The sequence below is a fragment of the Dryobates pubescens genome, chromosome 22 (genome assembly GCF_014839835.1).
Source record: "Dryobates pubescens isolate bDryPub1 chromosome 22, bDryPub1.pri, whole genome shotgun sequence".
Lineage (NCBI taxonomy): Eukaryota > Metazoa > Chordata > Aves > Piciformes > Picidae > Dryobates > Dryobates pubescens.
Genome location: NC_071633.1, coordinates 17,182,357 through 17,209,142, shown reverse-complemented (window position 1 = coordinate 17,209,142; position 26,786 = coordinate 17,182,357). Strand labels below are relative to the sequence as shown.

Below are 26,786 nucleotides of genomic sequence, written 5' to 3'. Positions count from 1 at the left end.
GGGCTATCAGGTAACACCATTGCATGCCCTGAACTCTGCCTTTGCAAAGTTTGGGGCATCTACAAGTACCAGAGAGGTGAAGGGCAGATGCTGGTGATGTTGCCAGCACAAGATATTCTAGCAGAGCAGCTCCAGGCAATGAAACCAGTTGGAGGCTTGTCAAGTTTGCTGGTCAGCTTTGCTGCTCTGCAGAAGGCAGGGTTGCAAAATGCTAATGTGGAGCTGAGCTGTGGCTGCTGCCCTCCCTGGAGAGGAAGAGCACAAGTTCTGGCTCCAGCTCTGCTTGCTGCTGGCCAGGAACTTTGGCTGTATGCAGAGGGTGTGCAGAAGATGTTGTGCTGGGAGCAGCAGTGGGGGCTGGGGGGTTGGGGTTGGGGAGAGGTGGAGTTGTTCGGTGGATTTTTGGCTGGGGGGGTTGTGTGGTTTGACTCAGATCAGAGAATTGTCAGGGTGGGAAGGGACCTCAAGGCTCAGCCAGTTCCAACCCCCCCTGCCATGGCCAGGGACACCTCACACTACAGCAGGTTGCTCACAGCCACATCCAGCCTGGCTGCAAACACCTCCAGGCAGGAGGCTTCCACCACCTCCCTGGGCAGCCTGTGCCAGGCTCTCACCACCCTCATGGGCAACAACTTCTTCCTCACAGCCAATCTCAATCTCCCCACTTCTAGTTTTGTTCCACCCCCCCCCAGTCCTATCCCTCCCTGACACCCTTAAAAGTCCCTCCCCAGCTTTCTTGGAGCCCCCTGCAGATCCTGGAAGGCCACAGTGAGGTCTCCTGCAGGTTGACTTTGGCCAGGGGCAGCCGGACCTCCCCGATGATGTCGTGCTTGGCAAAGCGATTGAAGTCGTAGAGCTGCATCACCAGCGTGGATTCAGGAACCTCTGCCTGGGGTACCTGCAGGAGAGGACCCCCCCAAAACCCTAGACTCCCTGCCCAGAGGCAGACCTGTCCCATGGGATAGGGCAGCAGGTGCAATCACAGACTCACAGAAGGTTAGGGGCTGGAAGGGACCTCCAGAGCTCATCCAGCCCAACCCCCTGCCAGAGCAGGGGCACCCAGGGCAGGGCACCCAGGAACTCATCCAGGCAGGTCTTGAATATCTCCAGAGAGGGAGACTCCACAACCCCCCTGGGCAGCCTGCCCCAGGCCTCTGGCACCCTCACAGGGAAATAATTCTTCCTCCTGTTTCCATGGAACTTCCTCTGCCTCAGCTTCCACTCAGTGCCCCTTGTGCTGGCATTGGGCATCCCCCAGCAGAGCCTGGCTGCAGCCTCTGGGCACTCACCCTCTGGGTATTTATTGACATCCAGGTCCCTCCCTGCTTTCTTGTGCAAAGATGCAGAGCTGCTGCTCTCCCAGGCTGAGGGGATGGGGTGGGGATGGGTTCTCCTACCCACCAGAAGGGAGGACATGCTAGGGGAGTGCTAATTGACTCCCTCCCTCCAGAAGCAAGGTGAGCATCACAAAGGTGGATGGAGGCACACACAGGCAATGTGGCCATGGGTAAGAAAGGGCTGGTTTGTTGCCCTTATTCTCCTGAGCCTTGGAGGTGTGGTGAAGCCACCATCAGGAGAAGCTGTTGGCACCCTGAGGTTCCTCAGCAATGCTCCAACATTCAGGTAGGTGAAGCCCCTGGTCAGTGCTTGTTCTCCTGTGTATCTGAGGGGTTGCTGCAAGAAGAGCATCACTGTGTGTGGTGAGGGCTGCACAATGTGTCTTCTACCTGGGGACTGAGATCCCAAAGATCCCAAGCCCAGGAGGCCCAGCAGAGGTACTGGAGGAGCCAGGAAGGAGGCATGGTCTTTGTTTGGTCCACTTGAGGGGTTTCAATGTCCCCAGGATCCCTTCCCTGCCAGTAAAATGGCAGCACTCTGCTGGTGAGGAGAGCAGCCTGAGAGGGAGCTGAGCAATGCTCAGCAAGAGCTAAAGGGTGGGGGGCAGAGGATGGGGCCAGACTCTTTAGTAGTGCCCTCTGACAGGACAAGAGGCAACAGGCACCTTGAATGTCTCCAGGGATGAAGCCCAAACCACCTCCCTGAGCAACCTGTTCCAGTGTCCCATTTACCCTCATGGGAACTGCTCCTAGCATCCAGTCCAAATCTGCTCTAGTCTGAAACCATTGTCCCTTGTTATGCTCTCTGGTGTCCAGCTCTGGGTTCCTTAGCTCAAGAGAGACAGGAAACTACTGCAGAGAGTCCAGGGGAGGCTGCAAAGCTGCTGAGGGGCCTGGAGCATCTCTGTGAGGAGCAAAGGCTGAGAGCCCTGGGGCTGAGAGGCTGCAGAAGAGCAGCCCCAGAGGGGAGCTGAGCAATGCTCAGCAAGAGCTGAAGGGTTGGGGGCAAGAGGCTGGGGCCAGACTCTTTGTCAGTGGTGCCCAGAGACAGGACAAAGGGAAGCAACTGGAGCCCAGGAGATTCAATTTGAAGGGGAGGAAAAACTTCTTTGTTGTAAGGGTGCTGGAGCCCTGGAGCAGGCTGCCCAGGGAGGTTGTGGTCTCCTATGGAGAGATTCCAACCCCACCTGCACAGCAAGCTGCTGTAGGTGCCCTGCTCCAGCAGGGGGGTTAGAGTTGGACTGGATGACCTCCAGAGGTCCCTTCCAACCCTCACCACGCTGGGGTTGTGTGGAATGGAGGAGCTGGGTTTAGATGTGGAGGCTGCTCTGGTCTTGCTTGACTGGCTGCACCAAGCAGGTCGTTGGATTTGGCCCAGGAACAGCAAATAGTTAATTATCTCTCTCTCTGTTCTGTCCTTTCTGGCAGAACTGACTCAGTCACTATCTGATCTGCCTTTTTTTATTGGCAGTGAGCTCAATTAAGCTGGAGAGAGTGTTTCAGTGAGCACAGAGCATCTACTCCAACCTTGAACTGCTGATTAAGCCCTGCTGCAGAATCCTCCTCTCTGGGGTGAGATAAAGAGAAGTAAAGGGGAGGAACTGGAGAAGGATTTACTTTCCCTTCTCAAGGGAGTTCCTTCTCCTGATTCCCATTTTCCACCCACCCTGAATCACAGTGGAACTTTGGCAACTGAGTGGCAGGAGACAGGAGGGGGGGGAAAAAAACCCTCTCCCCACCCTTCCCCAGGGAGCTTCCTCCCCAGCTTTCCCTGGGTGACTTCATGTTTCTGTGCTGGTCTTCTAAGTGGCCAAAGATGCCAGACCCCAGGAGAGCTGCAGCATGCAAAAGCAATCAAAGGCTCTTGCTTTGGAAGCATTCAGCTCTGACTTTGGGGGCAGGGGAGGGGAACAGAAGCACGTGGGTGATGGAACACCATGAGCAAAATGGATTGCTTGCATATAGTCACTTAACTGTCTGGTTTTGATGGGGGGTAATAGAAGATGTGAGTAAAAGCTTCTCTGTAGCCCTAGTGTGAAGGTGGAAGTGCAGGGCTGTGGTCCAACTGGGGTGAGGAAGGACCTCAAGAGCTCCTTTGGCATAGCAGAGCTCCAGTAGGAGATCAGTTGGCTTAGTGCTGGTCAGGAGATCATAGAAGCAACCAGGATGGAAAAGACCTCAGAGATCATCAAGTCCAACCTATTACCTAATAGCTAACACCTCCTGACAGGTGAACTGAGATAAGGGACAGGGATTGTGCCATGGGAGGACTTGGCTCTCCCCTGGGTCAGTTTGAAGGTGAATAAGGGACAGGGATTGTGCCATGGGAGGACTTGGATCTCCCCTGGGTCAGTTTGAAGGTGAATAAGGGACAGGGATTGTGCCATGGGAGGACGTGGATCTCCCCTGGGTGAGGAGATGGTGAATGAGGGACAGAGATTGTGTCATGGGAGGACTTGGATCTCCCCTGGGTCAGTTAGATGGTGAATGAGGGACAGGGATTGTGTCATGGGAGGACTTGGATCTCTCCTGGGTCAGTTAGATGGTGAATGAGGGACAGGGATTGTGCCATGGGAGGACTTGGATCTCTCCTGGGTCAGTTAGATGGTGAATGAGGGACAGGGATTGTGCCATGGGAGGACTTGGATCTCTCCTGGGTCAGTTAGATGGTGAATGAGGGACAGGGATTGTGCCATGGGAGGACTTGGATCTCTCCTGGGTCAGTTAGATGGTGAATGAGGGACAGGGATTGTGCCATGGGAGGACTTGGATCTCTCCTGGGTCAGTTAGATGGTGAATGAGGGACAGGGATTGTGCCATGGGAGGACTTGGATCTCCCCTGGGTCAGTTAGATGGTGAATGAGGGACAGGGATTGTGCCATGGGAGGACTTGGATCTCTCCTGGGTCAGTTAGATGGTGAATGAGGGACAGGGATTGTACCATGGGAGGACTTGGATCTCTCCTGGGTTGTGAACTGGCAGCTGTTGATGGGAAGGATCTAGCTGGCTGACTGACAGCCTCTGGAATCTCTGCATCTGAAGCCACAGGTAGGGTTTCAGACTTGCAGGGCTGTGGAGTTTTTTCCCAGTGCACTTCTCCAGGGCTTCTCCACTTTGCTGCCTGAGCAGCACCCAGCTGCAGAGGCAGTGGTCCATGGAAGTGCTGCCTGCTGGCATGCCTGTGAGGAGCATGGTAGGGGAGGGTGTAAGAGAGACAAATGTTTCACAGAGCCTCAGCATGGTAGGGCTTGGAAGAGACCTCTGCCCATCACCTGGTCCCTGACAGAGCAGGTTCACCTACAGCAGGCTGCAGAATGTCTTGTGTCCTGTGGCCCAGCTCAGATGGCTGCTCTGGGGGCTCCTACCTCCTGAAGAGAAATGTCATACTAGGGTAGACAGCCCAGTGGAAACTTCTCCAGATCCCTGCCTGGGCCTGCTCTGGGAGGAACAGGTGGCCAAGAAGGCCAAGGGCATCCTGGCCTGCATCAGGAACAGTGTGGCCAGCAGGAGCAGGGAGGTCATCCTGCCCTGTGCTCAGCACTGCTCAGGCCACACCTTGAGTCCTGTGCCCAGTTCTGGGCTCCTCAGTTGAAAGGACATTGAGAGACTTGAAGGTGCCCAGAGAAGGGCAATGAGGCTGGGGAGGGGTCTGGAGCACAGCCCTGTGAGGAGAGGCTGAGGGAGCTGGGGTTGCTTAGCCTGGAGAAGAGGAGGCTCAGGGGAGACCTTCTTGCTCTCTCCAACTCCCTGAAGGGAGGTTGTAGCCAGGTGGGGGTTGGTCTCTTCTCCCAGGCAGCCAGCACCAGAACAAGAGGACACAGTCTCAAGCTGTGCCAGGGCAGGTTTAGGCTGGAGGGGAGGAGAAAGTTCTTCCCAGAGAGAGTTGTTAGCTGTTGGAATGTGCTGCCCAGGGAGGTGGTGGAGTCCCCATCCCTGGAGGTGTCCAAGAGGGGATTGGATGTGGCACTTGGTGCCATGGTTCAGTCATGAGGTCTGTGGTGACAGCTTGGACTTGATGAGCTTTGAGGTCTCTTCCAGCCTTGGTGATTCTGTGAATGCTGATTTGCTGCTTCCTCTCCCAGGTGGAGCTGCTGTCTCTGCAGAAGCACACCAGGCTCTGCTTTGAGGTCAGCAGGTGGGTGGACTTGATGCAGTGTAAAACCCTGGCTGATGGCCATGCCTGTGTGCTCTCTTTGGCCATGCTGCTCCCTCCTAACCTGGCAGCTGGAGGGAAGAGGAGCTCCCTCCCCTGCCAAAAGAGGTGCTTGCTGCATCCTCCCCTAAGCAAATCTGATGGCTTTTGGTATGAATAGGGAGCATGAGGTGCTTGGTGATGGTTCTCTTGCTCTCTAGGCTGCCATGGCTGACTGCAGCAGCTCCAAGGTGGGTCCAAATGCACCTTGCCCTGATGCAGGGAGGAGAGATGATGGCAGGCACAAAAGATCCATCCTAGAGCAGGACCCTGTGCAGTGAAGAGGCAAAGCTGCTGCTGCAAGTGTTGCAGGTTGTGAATGGAGCTGCTGTGTGGTGGCACCAAGAGGTGAACTGAGGACTGGATGTGGCTAAGGTGTGACAAGCCCAGGGGATGTGGCTAAGGTGACACACAAGTGTTGGAGAGGACTCTGGTTGTGTGCCAAAGAGGATAGAGAGACACACACTAAGGGAAGAAGGGGCAGACTTCAACTGGGCTGTGAGGGATGAGCCTTGACTGTGAATCAGAAGCCAGCAGAGCACACAGAAGATGTGTGCAGCAGAAAACTCTCTTCCTAGAGCCTAGGGAGAAGATCCCCTCAGGCCTGTGGGAAGAGGGAACCAGTTCATGCTGGGGCTGGAAGCAAGATGCACGACCTGGACACGGATGCTCTGAGAGAGGCAGCCCAGAGGATGCACTGTGGGCCAGCACTGGGCTGAGTATCTGTGCTCACAGGAGCAGTAGTGATGGGGAAGAAGCAAGGACTTGATGCCTAATGTCAGAGGGGGCATTGTCTGGGGCACTTGCCCAATGAGTCTAGATCAGGAACTGACCTGAGCACAGCACAGGAGCCAAGGGGCTGCTGCTGGCAGCAGTGTTGGCTTCTCACCTATCTGCAACCAGAGCTGCAGCAGCAGCAGCAGGTAGGAGCACCTGGTTCCCTGCCCCTCCTGCAGCAACATCACTTTTGGCAAGATGCTTAGAGGGCCATGGCAGGGATGTGGAGCACTTCCCTGCTGCTCTGCACGAGCAGCACAGGTCTGCCTGAGGCTGTGCAAGCAGCCAGGGTGCTCTCATCAGCCCTGCTAGCCAACCAACAGCTAAGGGGCCAGGTGGGACCCCGGGAGTGCTGACCCCCACATCTCCTGAGAACCACCCTGGTGTGAGCCCAGCCTTCACCCCCACACACCTTGTCTTCTGAAGGGATTGGTGCAATCTCTGGTGCTGAGACCTGGGCCAGGATGCCCCTGTCAGCAGCAGAGACAAGCAAAGGAGGCTGGTGCACACCATTGCCAAACTGAGCCCACCCCAAACAGAAAAGGAGAAGGAGCTGGGGGACTGCCCTCCCACCCTGCTGCTGCTTTGGGCTTTTCCTTCCTGGTGAAGGAAAAGGAGCCAGTGGAAGGTGCTAAAAATGCTGGCTGGTGCTGAAGCCCCAGGGTGGGAGCTGGTTTGCTGCACTGGGGCTTTCAGCAGAGCTGGGGAGGGGGAGTGGAGGTCCAGCCATGCGTCCCCAGCATGCAGGTGGCACTCTCCTTGGCGGCGCAGGGTGCCCACCAGCCGACTCCCATCTGAAACCAGGGTGCTGAGGATGGATGCACTGCTCCCCTCCCACCCAATGAGTGACACAAGCATTGGCTCGGGCTGGGGAGGCAAAGGGGTGAGCTGCTGGCCAGCTGGAGAGCACAAGCTGGGGAAGCAAGGGGCTGTGGGGCTCATGCAGGTTACCTGCGAACGGGAGGCTGCGGTGCCGGGCTCCAGGGATCCAAAAGCTGGGCTCTACATCCTCGGCTGGGGACTCTGCCCTGCAAGAGGCAGGGGAAAGAATGGGCAGGAATTGATCTGTGACCCAGGCCAAAAATACCACCTCCCTCTGCCCCTACAGGCTGGGAGAAAGGGGGTGCTGGAGCTGGCAGGCGCAGCAGCGGGCACGCTCTGCCTCGCTGGGGAGCCCTGCCAAGGGCACGGAGGGGTGGGAGGGACAGAGGGAGGGAGGGAGGGAAGGAGGGATGGGGAGCTGCAGCCTGTGAGGCTTAGTGGAATGGAAACCATGGCCAGAGGGCTGTGCAAGGCACTGCAGTCCTCAGCTGTGCAAGTGCAGAGGGTGCTGGGGTGGCAAAACTCTTCTGAGCGCCTAGAGGTGGGGTCCAGCGGGCTGGGGTTTAGCCCTCTCTAAGATGTCTTGGCTTAAATAATGCTCTTGAGTCGTGTTGAGAAAGGTTCTGAGTGTGGCTTGAGGACAGACAAAGGTCCTGGGCTGCCTCCCTGCTCTCCCTTTGCTGCCTTCCCCCAGGTCTCCCGTAGCGGTGCTGCACGGCAGAGCCCCGGCAGCATCAGTGCGGGCTGTGTGCCGCACACGCCCAACCCGTGTGCTTAGGACTTCTCACATGCCCCTGACTGCTCGTTTCAAAGAGCTTCAGGTGGCAGAAGGTCCCCAAGTCCTCCACAGCTCGAACCCTGCAGCACAACCAGCGCTGCTGACATGGAGAGGGGCAGCAGGGATGAGCTGCTGCCCAGCCCAGGGACCAGAGCCTGCTGCTGCCTGTGAGATTGCAGGAGCCAGGGTGCCACGACCCGGTTTGAAGCTCTGCCCGTGCACCACGGAGCTGTGGGGGGCCCCCACGTTGGTGCCTGAGGTGCCTTTGCCTCAGATACCCCTCTTTAGGCTCTGCCTGCCTGCTGGGGCTGCAAATATAGAAACATAAGCCTCGGAGGGGTTCTTGTCTCCAAACATGTCCTTCCCATCCCAACATCATCTGTGTGATTCCTCCAGCTGCTCCTATACATAGTATGACCTTTTTTTCCCTCCTTCCCTTGCTTCCCCCCCATCCCCCTTCCTCCCACCCTGTCCCTGCTCCCTTCCCTGCCCATCCCAGGGAGCCTGGGGCCAATGGGCTCCTGCAGACGATCAAATGTCACTATAAGTTGAGAGCTGCATCACCTTGGGACGCTCGCAGTTCCCAGCCTGCCTGTCCCCTTCGCCAGGGAGCTCAGTGCTTCTCTCTGCTCCTCCCAGGTAAGCAGCAGCTGGGCCAGGGGATGCTGCTGGGGGCTAAAACCAGGGCGGGGTGAGCCTTGGTTTGAAAGCAGAAGCATCGAGGGAGGGTTGTGGTGCACAGGACCTGAAGGAAAAGGCATTTTCCCTGCTTGGCTTTGGTTGGGCATCACGCAGGGCTCGTGTCACCCGCAGAGACAGGGGTGACTGAGCTCTCCAGGGTCGCTGGGGGGGGTAAAAGATGTGGGACTGGGGATGAAGTGGCATCTCTTGGGGTACCTGAGGATGACTTGGTCCAGCAGAGGGAAGGAAGCACTGAGCTTCCCTCCCGTATCACCTGGAGAAAGGGACAGCTGAGGGGGGAGGGGTGAAGGACAGGGTCGTTGGTCAGGCTGCTGGCTGGTGAGGGGGGCTGGGGGGCTGGAGACCCGAGAAACACAAAGAGGGTGGTGGAAAACTGCCCCTTCCCACGGAAAAGAGAGAAGCCCCCCACACCACAGGGGGTGGGAGGAGTGGGCTGAGTTCAGAGTGTTGCTGGGCTGCTCCCTGTATGCCCCACTGGCCTGAGTGCCTCCTTCGGAGGTTCCCCCTCTGTGGGGGGGGCTTTTCCCCCTCAGCCTGCAAAACCTCTGGTTATTGGGGTGGGGGATCCTGCAGGAGCAGTGTCACCATCACTGGAGGCACTGATGGCAGCAGTCTGGGTGGGAGCAGGGCTGGAGGTGATGGCTGGGGCCAGCAGCCCTCCCTCACAGATGCAGGGGGAGGCAGGAGGCAAACAGCTGTTGTTTTCCAGCCCCCTCTCAGCTTTGTTGCTCCTAGCAAACCCCACTCAGGCATGGGGTGGAGAAGGCTGAGGGGCACATTTTTGGGGCAGGGAATGGGGGGCTTGCTGTGGGGATGGAGCTTGCAGCAGAGCTTGGGTCCTGCTACCCCTCTTTTGGCAGCAGCACCGGGGTGGGGGCTTCGCTCTCTAGCCCTGGGGAGAGAAATGCTTTGTGAGGGGAAGTCCTGAGCAGTTCAGAAACAAAGGGTGGAGGCAGAGGGACAGAATGAAGAGATACTCAAGTCTATGAACAGGATTGATAGATTTTTGTCTCTCTACAAAGACTATTATTACTTTCCTGGAATTTATCTATGTATTCTAAGCCCAGGCTGGATGAGGCTTTGAGCAGCCTGGCCTGGCAGGAGGTGTCCCTGCCCATGGCAGTGGGGTTGGAACTAGGTGATCTTAAGGTCCCTTCCAGCCCAAACCATTCTGTGATTTCTAACCCAGATCTCTCTCTGAGCATACAACCAAATGTATGCAGTGGGTTTGCAGCAGGAAAGTGTGAGGAGGAGCTGCTTGTGGACCACCCTCCTAGTCCTGCCCTGATAGCTCTTCCTGCCAGCTGCCATCACCCATGCATGGCCACTTCTGTCCTCCCCATGCCCATACAGCTCCTGCTACCTTGTCTCCCTTGTATGGCCTGGCTTGGGAGGGGATGATTGATGGATGAGTTATTTCCAGGGATGGCCTGGAGGTGCAAGGCAGCCCTTCTCCCCCCTTTCCCTCCCCCCCTTCCTGGGTGCATTCTCAGCTGCTAAGAGGCTTCTTGGGATGTGCTGGCTCTGCTCTTTCAGCCAAGGACAGGAGCATTTGGGGCCAAAAGGGATGTGGCACTGCTGCCCACCTGGGGCTGCTGAGGGTTAGGGTATTTGCCATGGAATCACTGAGGTTAGAAAAGACCTCTAAGGTCATCAAGTCCAACTGGTAGCCCAACATTTCCATGGCCACCAAGCCACGTCCCCAGGTGCCATACCTCCACATGTTTTGTCCTTCTAGCCACGACCTGCTTAGCTTCAACTAATGCAGGAAACAACCTTTGCTTTCAGCTCCAAGGAGCAAAAGCAGGCAGGAAGGGTTTTTTTTGGGCTGCCTTTTTTTCCACCCCCCCATGTGTTTTGATTCCCTTCCAGCTGGTGGGCAGCATTCACTAATTGGTTTTATTACATCCTCCAACCTCAGCCAAGACCAGCCCCTACTTTTTTTTTTTTCCTTTCCTTCCCCCTGCCACTGTACAAACAAACCCCACTTATTGCCTTGAGGTGCTAACAGCCTTAATCTCAGGCTGGGTGTGCTGTGTGGAAAGTCTTTTTCCACCACAGGGCAATCCTGAGCCAGTTGGAGACTTTCCATTGCCTTCAGCAAACTTACTCCTAACTGCAAAAAAAAACACCCCATCCCCAACACAACCCCAACCCCAGCCCAGCTCTTAGCAGATTGCTTGGTTTGCTGCCTTTTGGATGTCAGTGGGGTTTGGTTTTGCTGGCTGCCTTGCTGGCATGGACGGTGGAAGAGCCTTTCCCGTCTTGGCTGGCTGTTGCTAGGATGGGCAATGTTTTGCCCCTAGCTTTGAGGGAGCAGATGGCTTTGGAATGCCATGAGGTGGGCAGATGCCTTGCCCTTCTTGAGGCAAGGCCTTTTTGGCTTTCTGGGCAGTGGGAGTCAGCTTCAGAGCCAGCCCCTCCTGATAAAGCAGCCCAATCTGGCTCAGCCTTTGGCCCCTCGCGAGGTCGAAACCTTGCATCGTCCCCCCTGGATTTCTTTGTCCCCCCTCTGGGCTTTCTGCTCTCTGCACAGAGTCTGCCAAGGCACTAGTCATTCACTTATTATAGCTAGGGCCCCAAACCACAGCCCCCTCCAGAGCTGGGGGTCCTGCAGTGCAAGGGCTGTTGGCATTCCTGCTGGGCTTTTAGGGCAGGCAGATGGCTGCCACCCAACCCCCCCCTGGCGGCGCTCGGGTTGAGGAACATGGAAGGGGGCAGAGGGGCAGCCAACGTGACAGCCCTCAGCAAGATGTCCCTTAGAGCTCAAGTGGAGAGCAGATGAGCTCATTCCAGCAACTGTTCATGGAAAGCCTGATTGCAGAGGCTCCTGTGGACTCCAATAGCTGCGCTGTGTGCCTGCGCTGCCCTCAGCAGAAGTGTGCTCTCTGAGTGCACAGACACAGAGCTCCCCAGCTGCTTTCATCTCCAGCTCTGAGCAGCATTGCTCTTCTCACTGCAGTGAGTTTGAGCCCAAAGCCCTTTGAAAATCCTCTTGTTTGTGGATTTTTTTTTTTATCCCCCTCCCCCTCCTTGGAAATCTGGGGGCTATAAATCAAAGGCAGAATCCATAGGAGGCTTGGCTGTTGCCCTGGGTTTTATAGCTGATGCATTTTGGAGGAAGCCAACAGCTGGGCATCTGGCAGGTTCACTCTGCAGGCTTCTGCCAGGAGAAGCTCTGCTGCCCTGCTGCATTAAACCAACATACTGTCAAGCATTATTACTAATAGCCTGAATCAATGTGGGAGGCTGAAATGGGATTGCAAAGCTTCCAGGCACTGTGCAGATAGCAAGGGGAAGTCTTTATCCTGAAGATTTGATGATCTAGATTAAAGAGGCCAGGGGAGAGAGACCAGAGGTGGTGGCAGAATCCAAGCCAGCCACAGAAAGAGCAGCAGGAATTAGTGCAGCAGGAAAGGCTTTTGCAAACCTGAAATTCCTCCCAGATTCATGGAGTGGGTTGGGTTGGAAGGGACTTTAAAGGTCATCCAGACCAACCCCACTGAAGGACATTTTCAACTAGATCAGGTTGCCCAGATTCTTTCTGCCTGGTGGGGTTAGAGTTTATACCTGAGGAGTGGAGTGGGCAATCAGAGCAGCCTGGAACCAAGAGCTCACTGACCCCAGATCTCGTGTGTCCCAGCAGCAGATCATCCTCCCATCTAGGTCCTAGCACAGCCATTGCTGGCACTGCTTCCAAGGCAAGGCTGAGCTTCAGGAAGAGGACAAATGAGGAGCTGGAAGGACAAATGAGGAGCTAGAAGGACAGATGCTGGCTGTTTGTGGCTGCTGAGAAGGTGGAGGGCTGCAGTCCTGTTGGTGTGAACGTGTGGTGCTCAGGGGCATTGCTGGGCACCAGAGAGAATCCCTTATAGGGCAGGGTTGGAGCCTGTGGGATTACTGCCTTCCTCTGAAATAGAAGGCTGCTGAGCTGCAGTTGTTCCTTCTGAACCTAAGGCAGCCCACCTGCTCCTTCAAGACACCTCTCATATATCAGCTGAGTAATGAAGTCATGGCAGTCATGCTTTGGGTGTCCCAGTGAGGAGGAGCCTGGTTTCTAATTTAAGCCCCCACCCCCCTCAGTGGATTTGGAGGAAGTTTTGGGGGGCCCTTGCTCACCTCCTCTGTGCAGCTGAGGCTGTTAGGAGAGCCATGGTGTGGTGCTGCTGCTAACCAGGCACAGCCTGTGGTGTCACCACCGTGCTCTCTGAACAGCAGCACCATAGCTGAGGATCTGGGGTACACATGTTTAGGGTCCAGCACAGCTCAGCAGTGGTCCTACCCATCCCTTGCCCTTCCCTGGCTACAACTAAGCCTGTGAAGATGTGTGAGCCATGGCAGCACCATGGGTGGGTTCATTCCTTCCCTATGGAATGAGGAGGGGTTGCAATGAACACAGTTGGTTATCACAGAATGCTCTGGGTGGAAGGGACCTCCAAAGGTCATCCAGGCCAACCCCCTCTGCAGTGACCAGGGGCATCCTCACCTAGATCAGGTTGCCCAGAGCCCTGTCCAGCCTCACCTTGAATGTCTCCAGGGATGAAGCCCAAACCACCTCCCTGAGCAACCTGTTCCAGTGTTCCATTTACCCTCGTGGGAACTGCTCCTAGCATCCAATCTAAATCTGCTCTGCTCTAGTCTGAAACCATTGTCCCTTGTTATGCTCTCTGGTGTCCAGCTCTGGGTTCCTTAGCTCAAGAGAGACAGGAAACTACTGCAGAGAGTCCAGGGGAGGCTGCAAAGCTGCTGAGGGGCCTGGAGCAGCTCTGTGAGGAGCAAAGGCTGAGAGCCCTGGGGCTGTTGAGCCTGGAGAAGAGCAGCCCCAGAGGGGATCTGAGCAATGCTCAGCAAGAGCTGGGGCCAGACTCTTTGTCAGTGGTGCCCAGGGACAGGACAAGGGGCAGTGGGAACCAACTGGAGCCCAGGAGGTTCAATTTGAAGGGGAGGAAAAACTTCTTTGTTGTGAGGCTGCTGGAGCCCTGGAGCAGGCTGCCCAGGGAGGTTGTGGAGTCTCCTTCTCTGGAGAGATTCCAACCCCAGCTGGGCATTGTGCTCCTGGGCAAGCTGCTGTGGGTGCCCTGCTTTAGCAGGGGGCTTGGGCTGGATGATCTCCAGAGGTCCCTTCCAACCCCCACCAGGCTGTGGTGATGCAGTACTGATGTGGATTGCCTAAGCAGGCACTTGGCCAGTTTCATCTTGAAGCAATCAGCAGCCAATTGTTCCTTCACTCCCCAGCTGTAGAGAGCAGACAGGCTTCTGGGTGCTGACACACAGGCAGTTATCTCCGGGGTTATCTCTGGGTGTGGAGGCAGTTTCAGTTGTGTTTATTTTAGCTCTGACTGATGCTGTGGAGCTGGCACCTTCCCACTTGTGCTAGTGTAAAAGATGGAGAAACTTCTCTGATCTTGCTGGAGTGATGGAAATACCAAATGGGAGCAAGGGGACACCCTGGCCCCTGCCTGGCTCCCTGAGCCTCTGGGGCTTTTGGAACTTAAAGCCAGGTCCACGTTTCTCCCCCTGGGCCTGCCTGTGGGGAGCAGCTGAGCTGATGGAGCATGTCTTTCCAGATGCTTATTTCCTCTGCCCCTCCTAGAATCACAGAGTTGTCAGGGCTGGAAGGGACCTCAAGGCTCAGCCAGTTCCAACCCCCTGCCATGGCCAGGGACACCTCACACTACAGCAGGTTGCTCACAGCCACCTCCAGCCTGGCTGCAAACACCTCCAGGCAGGAGGCTTCCACCACCTCCCTGGGCAACCTGTGCCAGGCTCTCACCACCCTCCTGGGCAACAACTTCTTCCTCACAGCCAATCTGAATCTCCCCACTTCTACTTTTGGTCCATTCCCCCCAGTCCTATCCCTCCCTGACACCCTCAAAAGTCCCTCCCCAGCTTTCTTGGAGCCCCCTGCAGATACTGGAAGGCCACAATGAGGTCTCCTGGGAGCCTTCTCTTCTCCAGCCTGCACAACCCCAACTCCCTCAGTCTGTCCTCAGAGCAGAGCAGCTCCAGCCCTCTGCTCATCCTCGTGGCCCTTCTCTGGACACCTTCCAGCATCCCCAGATCCTTCCTGTAATAGAGGCTGCAGCACTGGACACAGAGCTCCAGGTGGGGTCTCAGCAGAGCAGAGGGGGAGAATCCCCTCCCTGCCCCTGCTGGCTCTGCTTCTCTTGCTGCAGCCCGGGCTGGGACTGGCTCTCTGGGCTGCAAGTGCTGCTTCTTCTCTGACCTGTGCTGCTCCCAAATTGTCAGTGTTGGTGGGGGACTGGCTTGCCTTTTTTTCCCCCCTTCCTCTCAAATGTCAAGCCATCTGCTCCTGCCTTGGTGTTGTAAGGAGGCCTGTGACTAATAACACCTTTTTTTTCCATCTTTTCCCTAGGAACTCTTCACCATCATGTCTGATACCGAGGAAGTGTAAGTAGAGAGGAAGCCACCTGCATGTTCATCTGCTCAGCTTGGCTCCACACAGCACAGCAAGGGCATCTCCATGGGGACCAGGGCTGCCTGCTGCTCTGTGCTCCTCCCAAAGCCCCCTGAGGCAGTGGGGAAAGGGCTATAGGACATCCTCCACCTAGCTCAGCTTGTCCCATCCTCAGTGGCCATGGCAGTGCTGAGGAGGGGGAATAAAACACATAGGGGAAAGGGCTATAGGACATCCTCCACATAGCTTAACTTGTCCCATCCTCAGTGGCCACTGCAGTGCTGAGGGGGAATAAAACACACAGAGGAGTGGAAGAGCCATAGGGGAGGTTTAGTGCCATGCCACCATCAGAGGCATCATGGACAGTGGTCACTTAGCTCCCTCCTCTATTAGGAGATAGTTTCAGCTCAACCTGTGTCATTTAAAGTTGACTGGCTGGACAATCTTCATCATAGGTATCAATTGTGGATGTTTTCCAGAGGTGATTGTGGCCCCTTTTTAAAGGCAATCTCTAGCTAACAGGTCCAGTGCTCAGTGTCTGGCCCCAGGGCTGCTCCTGGGGTTGGGTTTCACACATGGTGATGGCAGAGCAGGAGAAGCTGTCAGATGGGCACAAGGACCAAGAACTGACTGTGGTCATAGAATCAACCAGGTTGGAAAAGACCTCAGAGATCATCAAGTCCCACCTAATACCTAATACCTCCTGACAACTGAACCATGGCTCAGAGTGCCACATCCAAGCCTTGTCTGAACACCTCTAGGGATGGGGACTCCACCACCTCCCTGGGCAGCCATGGGGTGGTGCCACAGCTTTATCACAAAGCCCTGTGGTTCAAGGAGCCTGTGGCACCTCAGGGCTGGACCTGGCAATCATCTGGAGGGCAGCTTCCCCAGTGCACCAGGGCTGCACCTTCAAGCAGCTGTGAAGGCATCACGTTGTGGTCCTGTGGTAGTGACATTATCCCTGGATGCAGCTCCTCCAGACTCCAACCCACTCAAATCAAACCTAGACCCCAGGTGCTTTGTTACTCTTAAACCCTGCAAGAGCTGGGGGAGGATGGGGGAAGAGCACAAACAAGAGACTTAGGCTTCAAACACCAGTGCCTTGGGTTGCTTCAGAGTATGGTTGAGAGCCTGGCAGCAATATGGGGTGAGAGAAATATCCCTCTAGTCTCAATAACCTTTTTTCCCCCCTCTCTCTCACAGGGATCAAGGAGAGGGTGAGTCTTAAATCTGTCTCCAGCTGCTTTCCCCCCCAGCCTGCAGCACTCCCTGGCCACGTCTGCCTTCTCCTCCCTGCCCCTCGCTGAGGTTCTAGCACCACACGGTCGGACAAACCTCAGGTTTCCTTTCTGCACCTCTGGCTGTCCCCAGCTGCTGCTGGTGGTGAATCCCTGTAGCCCTTTGGGCTGTCCCTGGGCTGCGGGCAGCTCTTCGGGGCTCAGCCCTGCGCCGATGCTCCTGTGGCAGGATGCTGCCAGTTTTTGCAGGGCCACTGCCATCTGCTGGCAACTTCTTCGAGGCTTTTTGTGCACAAGATTCTGTTTGAAAGCATAAAGCATCGCTGCAGACATGCAAGCAGCACGGGTAGAAATACACCTTGGGTTTTCTTCACTGCTTTTCCTTACCCTTTGGGGTCCTTTTTGCCCCCTCCTTCCTTCTAACCCACGTCTACACCCAAGTTCCTCTTGCCCAAGAAAAGCAGCAACACAATACCAGAGTCATAGAATAGCAGGGGTTGGGAAGGACCTCTGGAGCTGCTCTAGTCCATCCCCCACTGCCACAGCAGGTTCACCTAGGGCAGGCCACACAGGAACACATCCAGGTGGGTTTGGGAAGTCATAGAATCAACCAGGTTGGAAAAGACCTCAGAGGTCATCAAGTCCAACCTGTCACCTACTACCCAACACCTCCTGACAACTAAACCATGGCTCCAAGTGCCACATCCAAGCCTTTTTGGAGCACCTCCAGGGATGGGGACTCCACCACCTCCCTGGGCAGCACATCCCAATGGCCAATTCCTCTTTCTGTGAAGAACTTTCTCCTCACCTCCAGCCTAAACCTCCCCTGGCACAGCTTGAGACTGTGTCCTCTTGTTCTGGTGCTGCTTGCCTGGGAGAAGAGACCAACCCCCCCCAGCTACAACCTCCCTTCAGGGAGTTGTAGAGAGCAAGGAGGTCTATAGACAAGGAGACTCCACAACCTCCCTCCCCTCTTCACACCTCTTTTCTCAGAGTCATTTTAGAGTCATAGAATGGGGTTTGGGTTGGAAGGGACCTCCAGAGGCCCTGCAGTCCGAGCCCCCTGCAGCCAGCAGGGACATCCTCCACCACAGCAGCTTGCTGAGAGCCTTGTCCAGCCTCACCTCGAAGATCTCCAGGGATGGGGGCCTCAACTCTTTCTTTACTTGCTATTTTGCTTGTTGATTTGGCCTCTTTGAGACCTTCCTGCCCAGCCTCCCTGTGAGCTCAGAGGGCTCTGCCACAGGTAATGTCCTAGCAATGCACCAAGGCTGATGGTTGATTTATCTGCCTTTTTTCTCCCCCTCCCCCCCCCCCCTCATTCCAATGCAGAGGAATACGAAGAAGAAGGTAACAAAGCCACCTGGAACGTAACTTAGCTTTCTTTGGTTCTTGGTGCTGCATTTCCCTTGTCTGGGTCTCACCCTCCTCTTTGGTGCTGGCTGCTAAAGGTGATGTGAAACACTTGATCAGGAGCTCAGTCGGACAGCAGAGGGGCAGCCAAGGCTGGGGGTCAGGATGTGCAGAGCCCTCCTGCTGGGGTGAAATGCTCTGCAGGGGGTGGTTGGAAAGCTGGGAGTGAAGCTCTCCACCAGCTGAAGGTGCTCCAGAGCAGGGGCTGAGGCAGAGCCCACACAGCCTACGGTGGGTGATATCCAGCTCTTCTCATCTGGGGGGGGGATAGTCCATGGATGGAGTTTCAATGTGGAAATTGAGCTGAAGAGCAAGGAGGAGAAGAGCTTAAGGAAGAGGAGGGGGTAGGGATCCGACTGGCACAGATGAAGTCTTTTAAATGCACCTTTAGCTGGCACAAGGTGATTTGACAAGCTGTGAGAGACAGAGCTCTGGAAAGATGGAGCATGGAAAGCCCTTCTCACCCAAGTTAGAATCATAGGCTGGGGTAGGTTGGAAAGCACCTTTAGAGATGATCTCTCCCATCCATCAGCAGGGGACATCTGCAGCTAGAGCAGGTTGCTCAGAGCTCCAGATAACCTCCCCTGGGATGTCTACCACCTCCCTGGGCAACCTGGGCCAGGGTCTCACCACCCTCATGGTCAAATGCTTTTTCCTTCTCTCCAGCCTGAAGCTCCCTCTCTCAGTTTCACACCATCACCCTTTGTCCTGTCACAACAGGCCCTGCTGCAACTCTTTCCCCAGCTTTTTGATCAGCTCCTTCAAGGACTGAAAGGCCACCAGAAGGTCTCCCTGGAGGCTTCTCTTCTTCAGGCTGAACAGCCCCCAGCTCTCTCAGCCTCTCCTGCCAGCAGAGGGGTTCCAGCCTTTGAATCATTTCTAATGGAGTTGTTTCAGCCTCTGCAGGCAGCAGGGAGAGGACAATTTTGGAGATGCATTGATGCCTTTTTGACACACTGACTTCAGTTCAGGAGAGGTTAGCTGCTGGCTGTCACCCTTCATTTCCTCAGGCTGCCTGGGGCAGAGACTAAGGGATTTCCTCCCAGGATCTGCCCTTAGTGTCCAAGACATCTTCTAAGGGGTTGAGAGCAAAGCTGTTTACTGGCAAGTGGAATATTTGTACATGAAGGGTGTGACAGCAGCTCCAAGACAGAGCCTTGCCCTGTGCAGAACTGTCCACCCTGAGGATTTTACATGCAACTGTTTGGAGGTTGGTTTGGCCACAGATAACCCAAAGTTACTCCAACCAGCTGATTCCCATCAGCAGTGGTGGGCAGTGAGGTGGCACTGCAGCCGTGCTGGGAACAGTTCCTGCCCTGAGGGACTTCAGCTTTGTGTCTTCCCTTCTCCCAGCACTGCTTCTGAGAATCATAGGATCAATAAGGCTGGAAAAGACCTCAGAGACCACCAAGCCCAACCTGTCACCCAACACCTCCTGACAACTAAACCATGGCTCCAAGTGCCACATCCAATCCCTTTTTGGGATGGGGACTCCACCACCTCCCTGGGCAGCACATCCCAGTGGCCAATTACTTTCTCCTCACCTCCAGCCTAAACCTCCCCTGGTGCAGCTTGAGACTGTGTCCTCTTGTTCCGGTGCTGGAGAAGGTTGAGGGCTCAGAGCTATGAAAACAGAGATGCCAAGGAGGTTGTAGATCTGCCTTCAGCCATCACTGCACCTCCAGTCCTGCTGGAAGGGCAAAGCCAGGGAGATGAAGGTGCTAGTCCTGCTCCATCCTTCCTGCCTTGTCAAATGTCCAAAGAGGAAGCAAAGGGTGTTGCTCCCACAGGCAAGCATTCCTGAAAGGAGAAGCATTTCCTGCCCTTCTCCTTCCTTCTCCTTCCTTCTCCTTCCTTCTCCTTCCTTCTCCTTCCTTCTCCTTCCTTCTCCTTCCTTCTCCTTCCTTCTCCTTCCTTCTCCTTCCTTCTCCTTCCTTCTCCTTCCTTCTCCTTCCTTCTCCTTCCTTCTCCTTCCTTCTCCTTCCTTCTCCTTCCTTCTCCTTCCTTCTCCTTCCTTCTCCTTCCTCCCTCCCTTCCCTCCCTTTCCTCCCTCCCTTCCCTCCCTTCCCTCCCTTCCCTCCCTCCCTTCCCTCCCTTTCCTCCCTCCCTTCCCTCCCTTCCCTCCCTTTCCTCCATCCCTTCCCTCCCTTCCTTCCCTCCCTCCTTCTGAGTTCCAAGACTGTAATGCTAATACCAGATTAATAGGCAGATGACTTCTTGTTCTCTTGGGGGTGTTTAATCTGCATGACTGTCTCCTCAGAGGTGTTCCTTGCTCTCCACTTCCATTTGTGCTCTCTGCCCCAATCATCCACTCCACTCCCATGTAACTTTCCTCCATCACTCCCTAACCCTATTTGTCCATCTTTCTCCAGGCCTTAGCTCACCCCAAAGCCAGCATCTAACCTTTCTTTTTCTCCTGTTCTCCTCTTCCTGCTTGCTCTTGCTCCTTGGTCCCTGACTCTTGCCAGCTGAAGCTCAGGAGGAAGGTATGTGCCGTGGCTTCTGCTTGCCTCCCCTCTCCCAGCGGGGAGGAGCGGGACGAAATGCAGGGCAAAGGGTTGATGCCTTGGGGATGAGCCCTGGTCCTGAGCTGCAGCTACCCAAGCACTGACAGACACTGAAGGCACTTAGGGAGCTGCTGGGGGAAAACTGGCCTGCTGGGGCGTTGAAAAAGACATCATCAAACTCAGAGAGATATTAATTGGAAATATAGATACACATCCATTTATAGATAGCCTTAAATTGATGACATTTCCTCTCTCACTCCAGAAAGTGAATACATAGGTAGCATTTTGCTTTTTGAGTGAGTACATCTAGAGCACTTGGACCTCTGCATTTCTCAATGGCATTGGTATAGGTTGAAAAGGAATATATAGGACATCTATGCATCTGGAAAATGAATAGATACACCAGTTTGGCTGGGTAGAGTTTTTGCTAGTTGGATTTTTTGCTAGTTGGATTTTTTCTAGTTGGATTTTTGCTAGTTGGATTTTTGCTATTTGGATTTTTTCTATTTGGATTTTTGCTATTTGGATTTTTTCTATTTGGATTTTTTCTATTTGGATTTTTTTCTATTTAGGATTTTTCTCTATTTAAGAATTTTTTTCTATTTAGGATTTTTCTCCCTTTAGATGTTTTTCTCTTTAGATGTTTTTCTAATTAGTTTTTTTCTATTTAGGATTTTTTTCTATTTGGATTTTTTTCTATTTGGATTTTTTTTCTACTTGGATTTTTTTCTATTTGGATTTTTTTCTACTTGGATTTTTTTCTATTTGGATTTTTTTCTACTTGGATTTTTTTCTATTTGGATTTTTTTCTACTTGGATTTTTTTCTATTTGGATTTTTTTCTATTTGGATTTTTTTCTACTTGGATTTTTTTCTACTTAGGATATTTTTCTATTTAGGATATTTTTCTATTTAGGGTTTTTTTTTTCTAATTAGATTTTTTCTAGTTAGATTTTTCTCTATTTAGGATTTTTTTTCTAGTTAAATTTTTCTCTATTTAGGATTTTTTTCTAGTTAAATTTTTCTCTATTTAGGGTTTTTTTCTAATTAGATTTTTTTTCTATTTAGATTTTTCTCTATTTAGCATTTTTTTCTAGTTAGATTTTTTTCTAGTTAGATTTTTTTCTAGTTAGATTTTTTTCTAGTTAGATTTTTTTCTATCTAGGATTTTTTTCTATCTAGGGTTTTTTTCTAGTTAGACTTTTTTCTATTTAGATTTTTTTTCTATTTAGAAATTTTCTCTATTTAGAAATTTTCTCTATTTAGATTTTTTCTCTATTTAGATTTTTTTCTAACTAGTTTTTTTTTTTTTTCTATGTGGATTTTTTTCCATTTAGGATGTTTTCTATTTAGTTTTTTTCTAATTATTTTTTTTTCTATTTAGGATTTTTTTTTCTATTTAGACTTTTCTCTATTTAGGATTATTTTCTAATTAGATTTTTTTCTATTTAGGAGTTTTTTCTATTTAGGAGTTTTTTCTATTTAGATTTTTTTCCTAATTAGTTTTTTTTCCATTTGGATTTTTTTCTATTTAGATTTTTTTCCTAATTAGTTTTTTTTTCCATTTGGATTTTTTTCTATTTAGATTTTTTTCTATTTAGGTTTTTTCTCTTAGGATATTTTTCTATTTAGGATTCTTTCTAGTTAGGATTTTTTTCCTATTTAGATTTATGTATAACTAATATATATAATAAATGTGTATCTTTAAAGTTAATGCATAAAACCTTCTGTAGCTATTACCATTATTATTATTTATAGATATTTTAAATTCTATAGATATTTTTATTTGCTGGTTGGAGGTGTGGGGTTGTGTGGAATTAAGACAAACACAGCAATTTTATTTTGGGTTCAAAAAATTCATCCAAAGGCAGTTTTAGGGAATTGGAGCCAGCTCTAATACATCTCTACTGGATGCAGGGGGGGTTTAATGTGGTCTTCATTTGTGTTCACATTCCCTTATTTGGTATTTTTATGGGGTTTATTTTATTTTTTTAATTTTATTTTATCTGTATTTTATTTTTTAAAATCTAATTAAATTTAATTTTTAATTTTATAGATTTTATTTTTTATTTTAATTTTTAAATTATTTTATTTTTAACTTTTTTTTTTGCTTTGTTTTCATTTTTTTTAACTTTATTTTTATTTCATTTTTTACTTCAGTTTTTGTTTTATTTTTTACTTTGGTTTTATTTTATTTTTACTTTGGTTTTGTTTTATTTTTTACTTTTTTAACTTTAGCTTTTGTTTTATTTTTTACTTTGTTTTTGTTTTATTTTTACTTTGGTTTTGTTTTATTTTTTATTTTCTTACTTTAGCTTTTGTTTTTTTTTTTACTTTGGTTTTGTTTTATTTTTTTACTTTGGTTTTGTTTTATTTTTTTACTTTGGTTTTGTTTTATTTTTTACTTCATTTTTTTGTTTCTTTTTTACTTTGTTTTTTGTTTCTTTTTTACTTTGTTTTTTGTTTCTTTTTTTTTACTTTGTTTTTTGTTTTACTTTTTTTTACTTTGTTTTTATTCCATTTTTTACTTTATTTTTTGTTTCTTTTTTTTTGTTTCATTTTTTAACTTTATATTTTGTTTGTTGTTTTTTTTTTAACTGTATTTTTTTATTTTAACTTTTTCACTTTATTTCTGCTGTTTGAGGGGGAGGGAAAAAAAACCCAAATGAAGACAAACACCAACCACCATTCTATTTTGGGTTACAAAATTCACCTGCAGACAGAGTTAGGAAACTGTAGAATAAAATATTGGATGGGCCTTTGTCATTTATTCTATTTTCATGTGGTTTTCATTTGTAGTCACATTCCCATGCTTCTGTACCATTTAGAACCCCATAATACACCCATCAAATATATTATATATATATATAATGTAAATATATATATATAATATCTAAATAATATAAATACATATATTTATTGATATATATTTATATAACTATTTATATATATTTAAATATAAATAATATAAATATAAATATATACAATATTATGTATTCTAAAATATAGACTATATTTTAATCTATATTTATGTATATTTTTATATATCTATTTTAAATATATTAATTTATATATATATTTATATACATAAAATCCTCTCTCTCAGCCTGTAATTCCATCACTCTCTTTTCTCACCCAGACTGCTCAGGGAGCTTGGCCAACCTTGGCCATGTTCCAATTGGCTATTTCTTGCCTGAATTCATTATTGGTTTGGGTTGTTGGTTTGGGTTGTTGGTTTGGTTTTTTTTCCCCCCCTCCTCCTCTTATTCCTTTTGGTTTAATTCTTTGTTGTTTCATTTTTTTTTCTCCTCCTCCTCCTCTTCTCCCTTCTTGCTGCATGATGTTTCCCACCCACAGAAGAGGTTCAAGAAGAAGGTATGTGAAAGAGCTGCTCAGCCCCATCTCTTCCCCACATCAGGGCTGGGGAGGGGGGTGGTGGTGGTGGTGGTCAGTGTCCACTTTGGTTTTGAAGGTGGTAGAAGACAGCAGGAGGCAAAAGATGTTGAGCCCAAACCGTCTGCAGGCCAGGAGGTTTCCCCATCTCTTGCCCCAGGTTGACCAGGGGTGCCCCATTGCTTGAGTGTGGGCATGTCTGCTCCTGCCTTGGCAGGAGGGGAAATGCAGATGTCATCCTTCCATCCACAGGATCAGAGGATGTCAGGGGTTGGAGGTGACCTCTGGAGGTCATCAAGTCCAAGCCCCCTGCCAGAGCAGGAGCATAGAACCCAGCACAGGTCACACAGGAGTGCATCCAGATGGGGCTGGAAAGGCTCCAGAGAAGGAGACTCCACAACCTCTCTGGGCAGCCTGCTCCAGTGCTCTGTGACCCTCACAGTGCAGAAGTTCCTCCTCATGTTGAGGTGGAACCTCCTGTGCTGGAGTTTCTATCCATTGCCCCTTGTCCTATCCCAGGGTGCAAGTGAGCAGAGCCTGTCCCCTGCCTCCTGACCCCCAGCCCTCAGATATTTAGGAACATTTGTTAAATCCCCTCTCAGTCTTCTCTTCTCCAGACTAAGCAGCCCCAAGGCTCTCAGCCTCTCCTCACCAAGCAGTGCTGCAGTCCCTTCAGCATCCTTGTAGTCCTCCATTGGACTCCAGCAGATCCCTGTCCCTCCTGAACTGGGGAGCCCAGAACTGGCCACAATATTCCAGGTGTGGCCTCACCAGGGCAGAGTAAATCCACAGCAGCTTCCAAGGCTGATTTGAAGCCTGCTGTGTGTGGAATCAGCGGGTTAGAACTCAGGAAGTTTTCTACCAGCTGCCAACTGGTTTCTCCTCTGTAGCTTGGCAGCTAATGATCACATGGATTTTTTTTCCAAGCCAAAATCCATCTGTGGCATGTCTGTAGCCACAGTACATATTCTCTATGTACTGTGTGATGTGGAATATTGTATATAAAGCAGTGGATATAGTATGGGTTTATAGACTATCACATACATTATGGCTTTATAGACCATGATATAGCTTTATAGACCATGATGCACATACAATATAGATTTACAGACCATAATACACATATAATAGAGCTTTACAAAGCAGAATACAGCTTTACAGAGCAGAATCATAGAATCAATAAGGTTGGAAAAGACCTCAGAGGTCATCAAGTCCAACCTTCACCCAACACCTCCTGACTAAACCATGGCTTCAAGTGCCACATCCAATCCCCTCTTGAACACCTCCAGGGATGGTGACTCCACCACCTCCCTGGGTAGCATATTCCAACGGCTAACTCCTCTTATAATATGGCTTTATAGACCATAATATGGCTTTATAGACCATAATATGGCTTTAGAGACCATAATAGAGCTTTAGAGACCAGAATCATAGAATCAATAAGGTTGGAAAAGACCTCAGAGATCATCAAGTCCAACCTGTCACCCAAGACCCCATGACTACGAAACCATGGTACAGCTTTACAGACCATAATGCACATATAATACAGCTTTATAGACCATAGTATAGCTTTATAGACCATACTACACACATAATACAGCTTTATAGCCCATAATGCAGCTTCATAGCCCATAATATATCCAATTATATACAATATAAATCACAGCAGAGCAGAATGCAGGTTGTTATTCATTCTCTCTGTGCAGAGCCTGGCACCTAGCCCCAGCCGTGGCTTTTGGAAGGTGGGCTGCTCAGGAGGGGCTGGAACAGCAACCCACCCTTTGTCCTTGAGACACTTGGGATGTGCTGCTCTGGGTCTCAGGAGCCAAAGGGTTTGCTGGTTCCACGCTTGCAAAGCTTGGTGCTGTTTGAAACAAGGTCCAACCTGCTCAGAATGCTGTGGGAGACCTTCTCTGAGCGGTTCCCAGGGGTCTGCAGCACCCAGGGCCTGAAGGGTTTCCATTTCTGGTGCCTGTGTGTGCTTTGGTTGCCTGTCTCCACTTCACCTTCTCCTCTGTCTCTCTATTTTGTACCCCTTGTGCTGGTTTTGGGCCCCCCTGTTGCCTTCACACTCTTTCATCTAACTGTTCTTACTCTCTGTCTCGCTGCTCTCGCTCCCTGCCCTGTCCCAGCTGAAGAAGCTCAAGAAGCAGGTATGTGCCATCCCCTTCCAAATTGCTCCCCACCCTCTCCTTGGCCACAGGGGGAGATTCAAGGGTGGTGCAAGAAGAGTAGGACCCAGTTACTCTGCCTTATTGCTGCTGTTGTCTTTGCTTTCCACCCCTAATCCATGACCAGCTCTTCCTTATGCTAAGACATTAGAATGATCTCGGTGCAAGGTCCAACAAGCGCTGGCTTGGTGGCCCCTCTTGCCATGTGTGTAGCTGACCATAATCCCATCCAGAGGCCATGGCAGGAGGTTGTTCCTCTAAAGCTGGACTTGGAGAGGCATTTCAGCACATGTGGTTTGAGCAATCTCCTCTGTCAAGATGTTTTTGCCTCTTCCTTTCACATGGTGAACTTGTTTCCCAACCAGACGTGCCTTAGATTCCTTCTCCTCCCAGCCTCCTTTACTGGGATAAAACTTTCCCCTCTGTCTTAACAGCATTGCCAGCCTTTGTAACATCAGCCTGACATTCCTTTGCATCCTGCCCTGTGGCTCTTCCCACCTGAAGGGAGGGAGGTTTGTGACCTGACTCCTCAATTCCCACCTTTCAGAGTAAGCTCTGCTTCAGCCAGGAAGCCGTAAGATGGGAAAAGGAGTTAGAACTATGTTCAGTAGCCATTACAGGCCCTTGAATATAGAACAAACCTCTCCCCCACCTTGGTTTTTGTCCTCCTTTCATGTTCTGTCCTGATGCTGACTGTGCTAGTGATGCCACCTGGTAGTTTCATGCAAGCCCCCAGTATAAAAACTACTGGCAAATGTAAGCCTCTGAGAAGCATGAAGGTTGGAAAGCCTTCACTCTGAGCCTGCTTGGATCTCCCTGGGAGACTTATTTTGGACCAGTCTGGGTGGATCTGGCCTCTGGATGATGTGCAGATGTGCCCATGAGCTGGCTGCTGCTGCAGCAGGGTTTGTCCTCCTTCTCTGGGCTCTGTTTTCAGCTTAAAGCCTGCTTAGTGGAGCAGCTGGTGCTGATTTCGATGCTTCAGCTTTCCAAACGGTTCAAGATGGTTTTCCTCTGTGAGCCATGGGCTGTACTT

General features: G+C 51.0%; 1 protein-coding gene across 1 annotated transcript in view; it reads left to right on the top strand.

The window, feature by feature from the left end:
* The first annotated feature begins 14,999 nt into the window (after window positions 1-14,999).
* The window catches only part of TNNT3 (troponin T3, fast skeletal type), a 33,914-nt gene continuing 22,127 nt past the window's right edge, over window positions 15,000-26,786 (top strand). Inside the window, exons 1-3 of the mRNA XM_054171705.1 lie at window positions 15,000-15,019; window positions 16,233-16,246; window positions 18,647-18,654. Coding sequence (XP_054027680.1) covers window positions 15,000-15,019; window positions 16,233-16,246; window positions 18,647-18,654 — 42 coding nt within the window. The remainder of the gene's footprint in view (window positions 15,020-16,232; window positions 16,247-18,646; window positions 18,655-26,786) is intronic.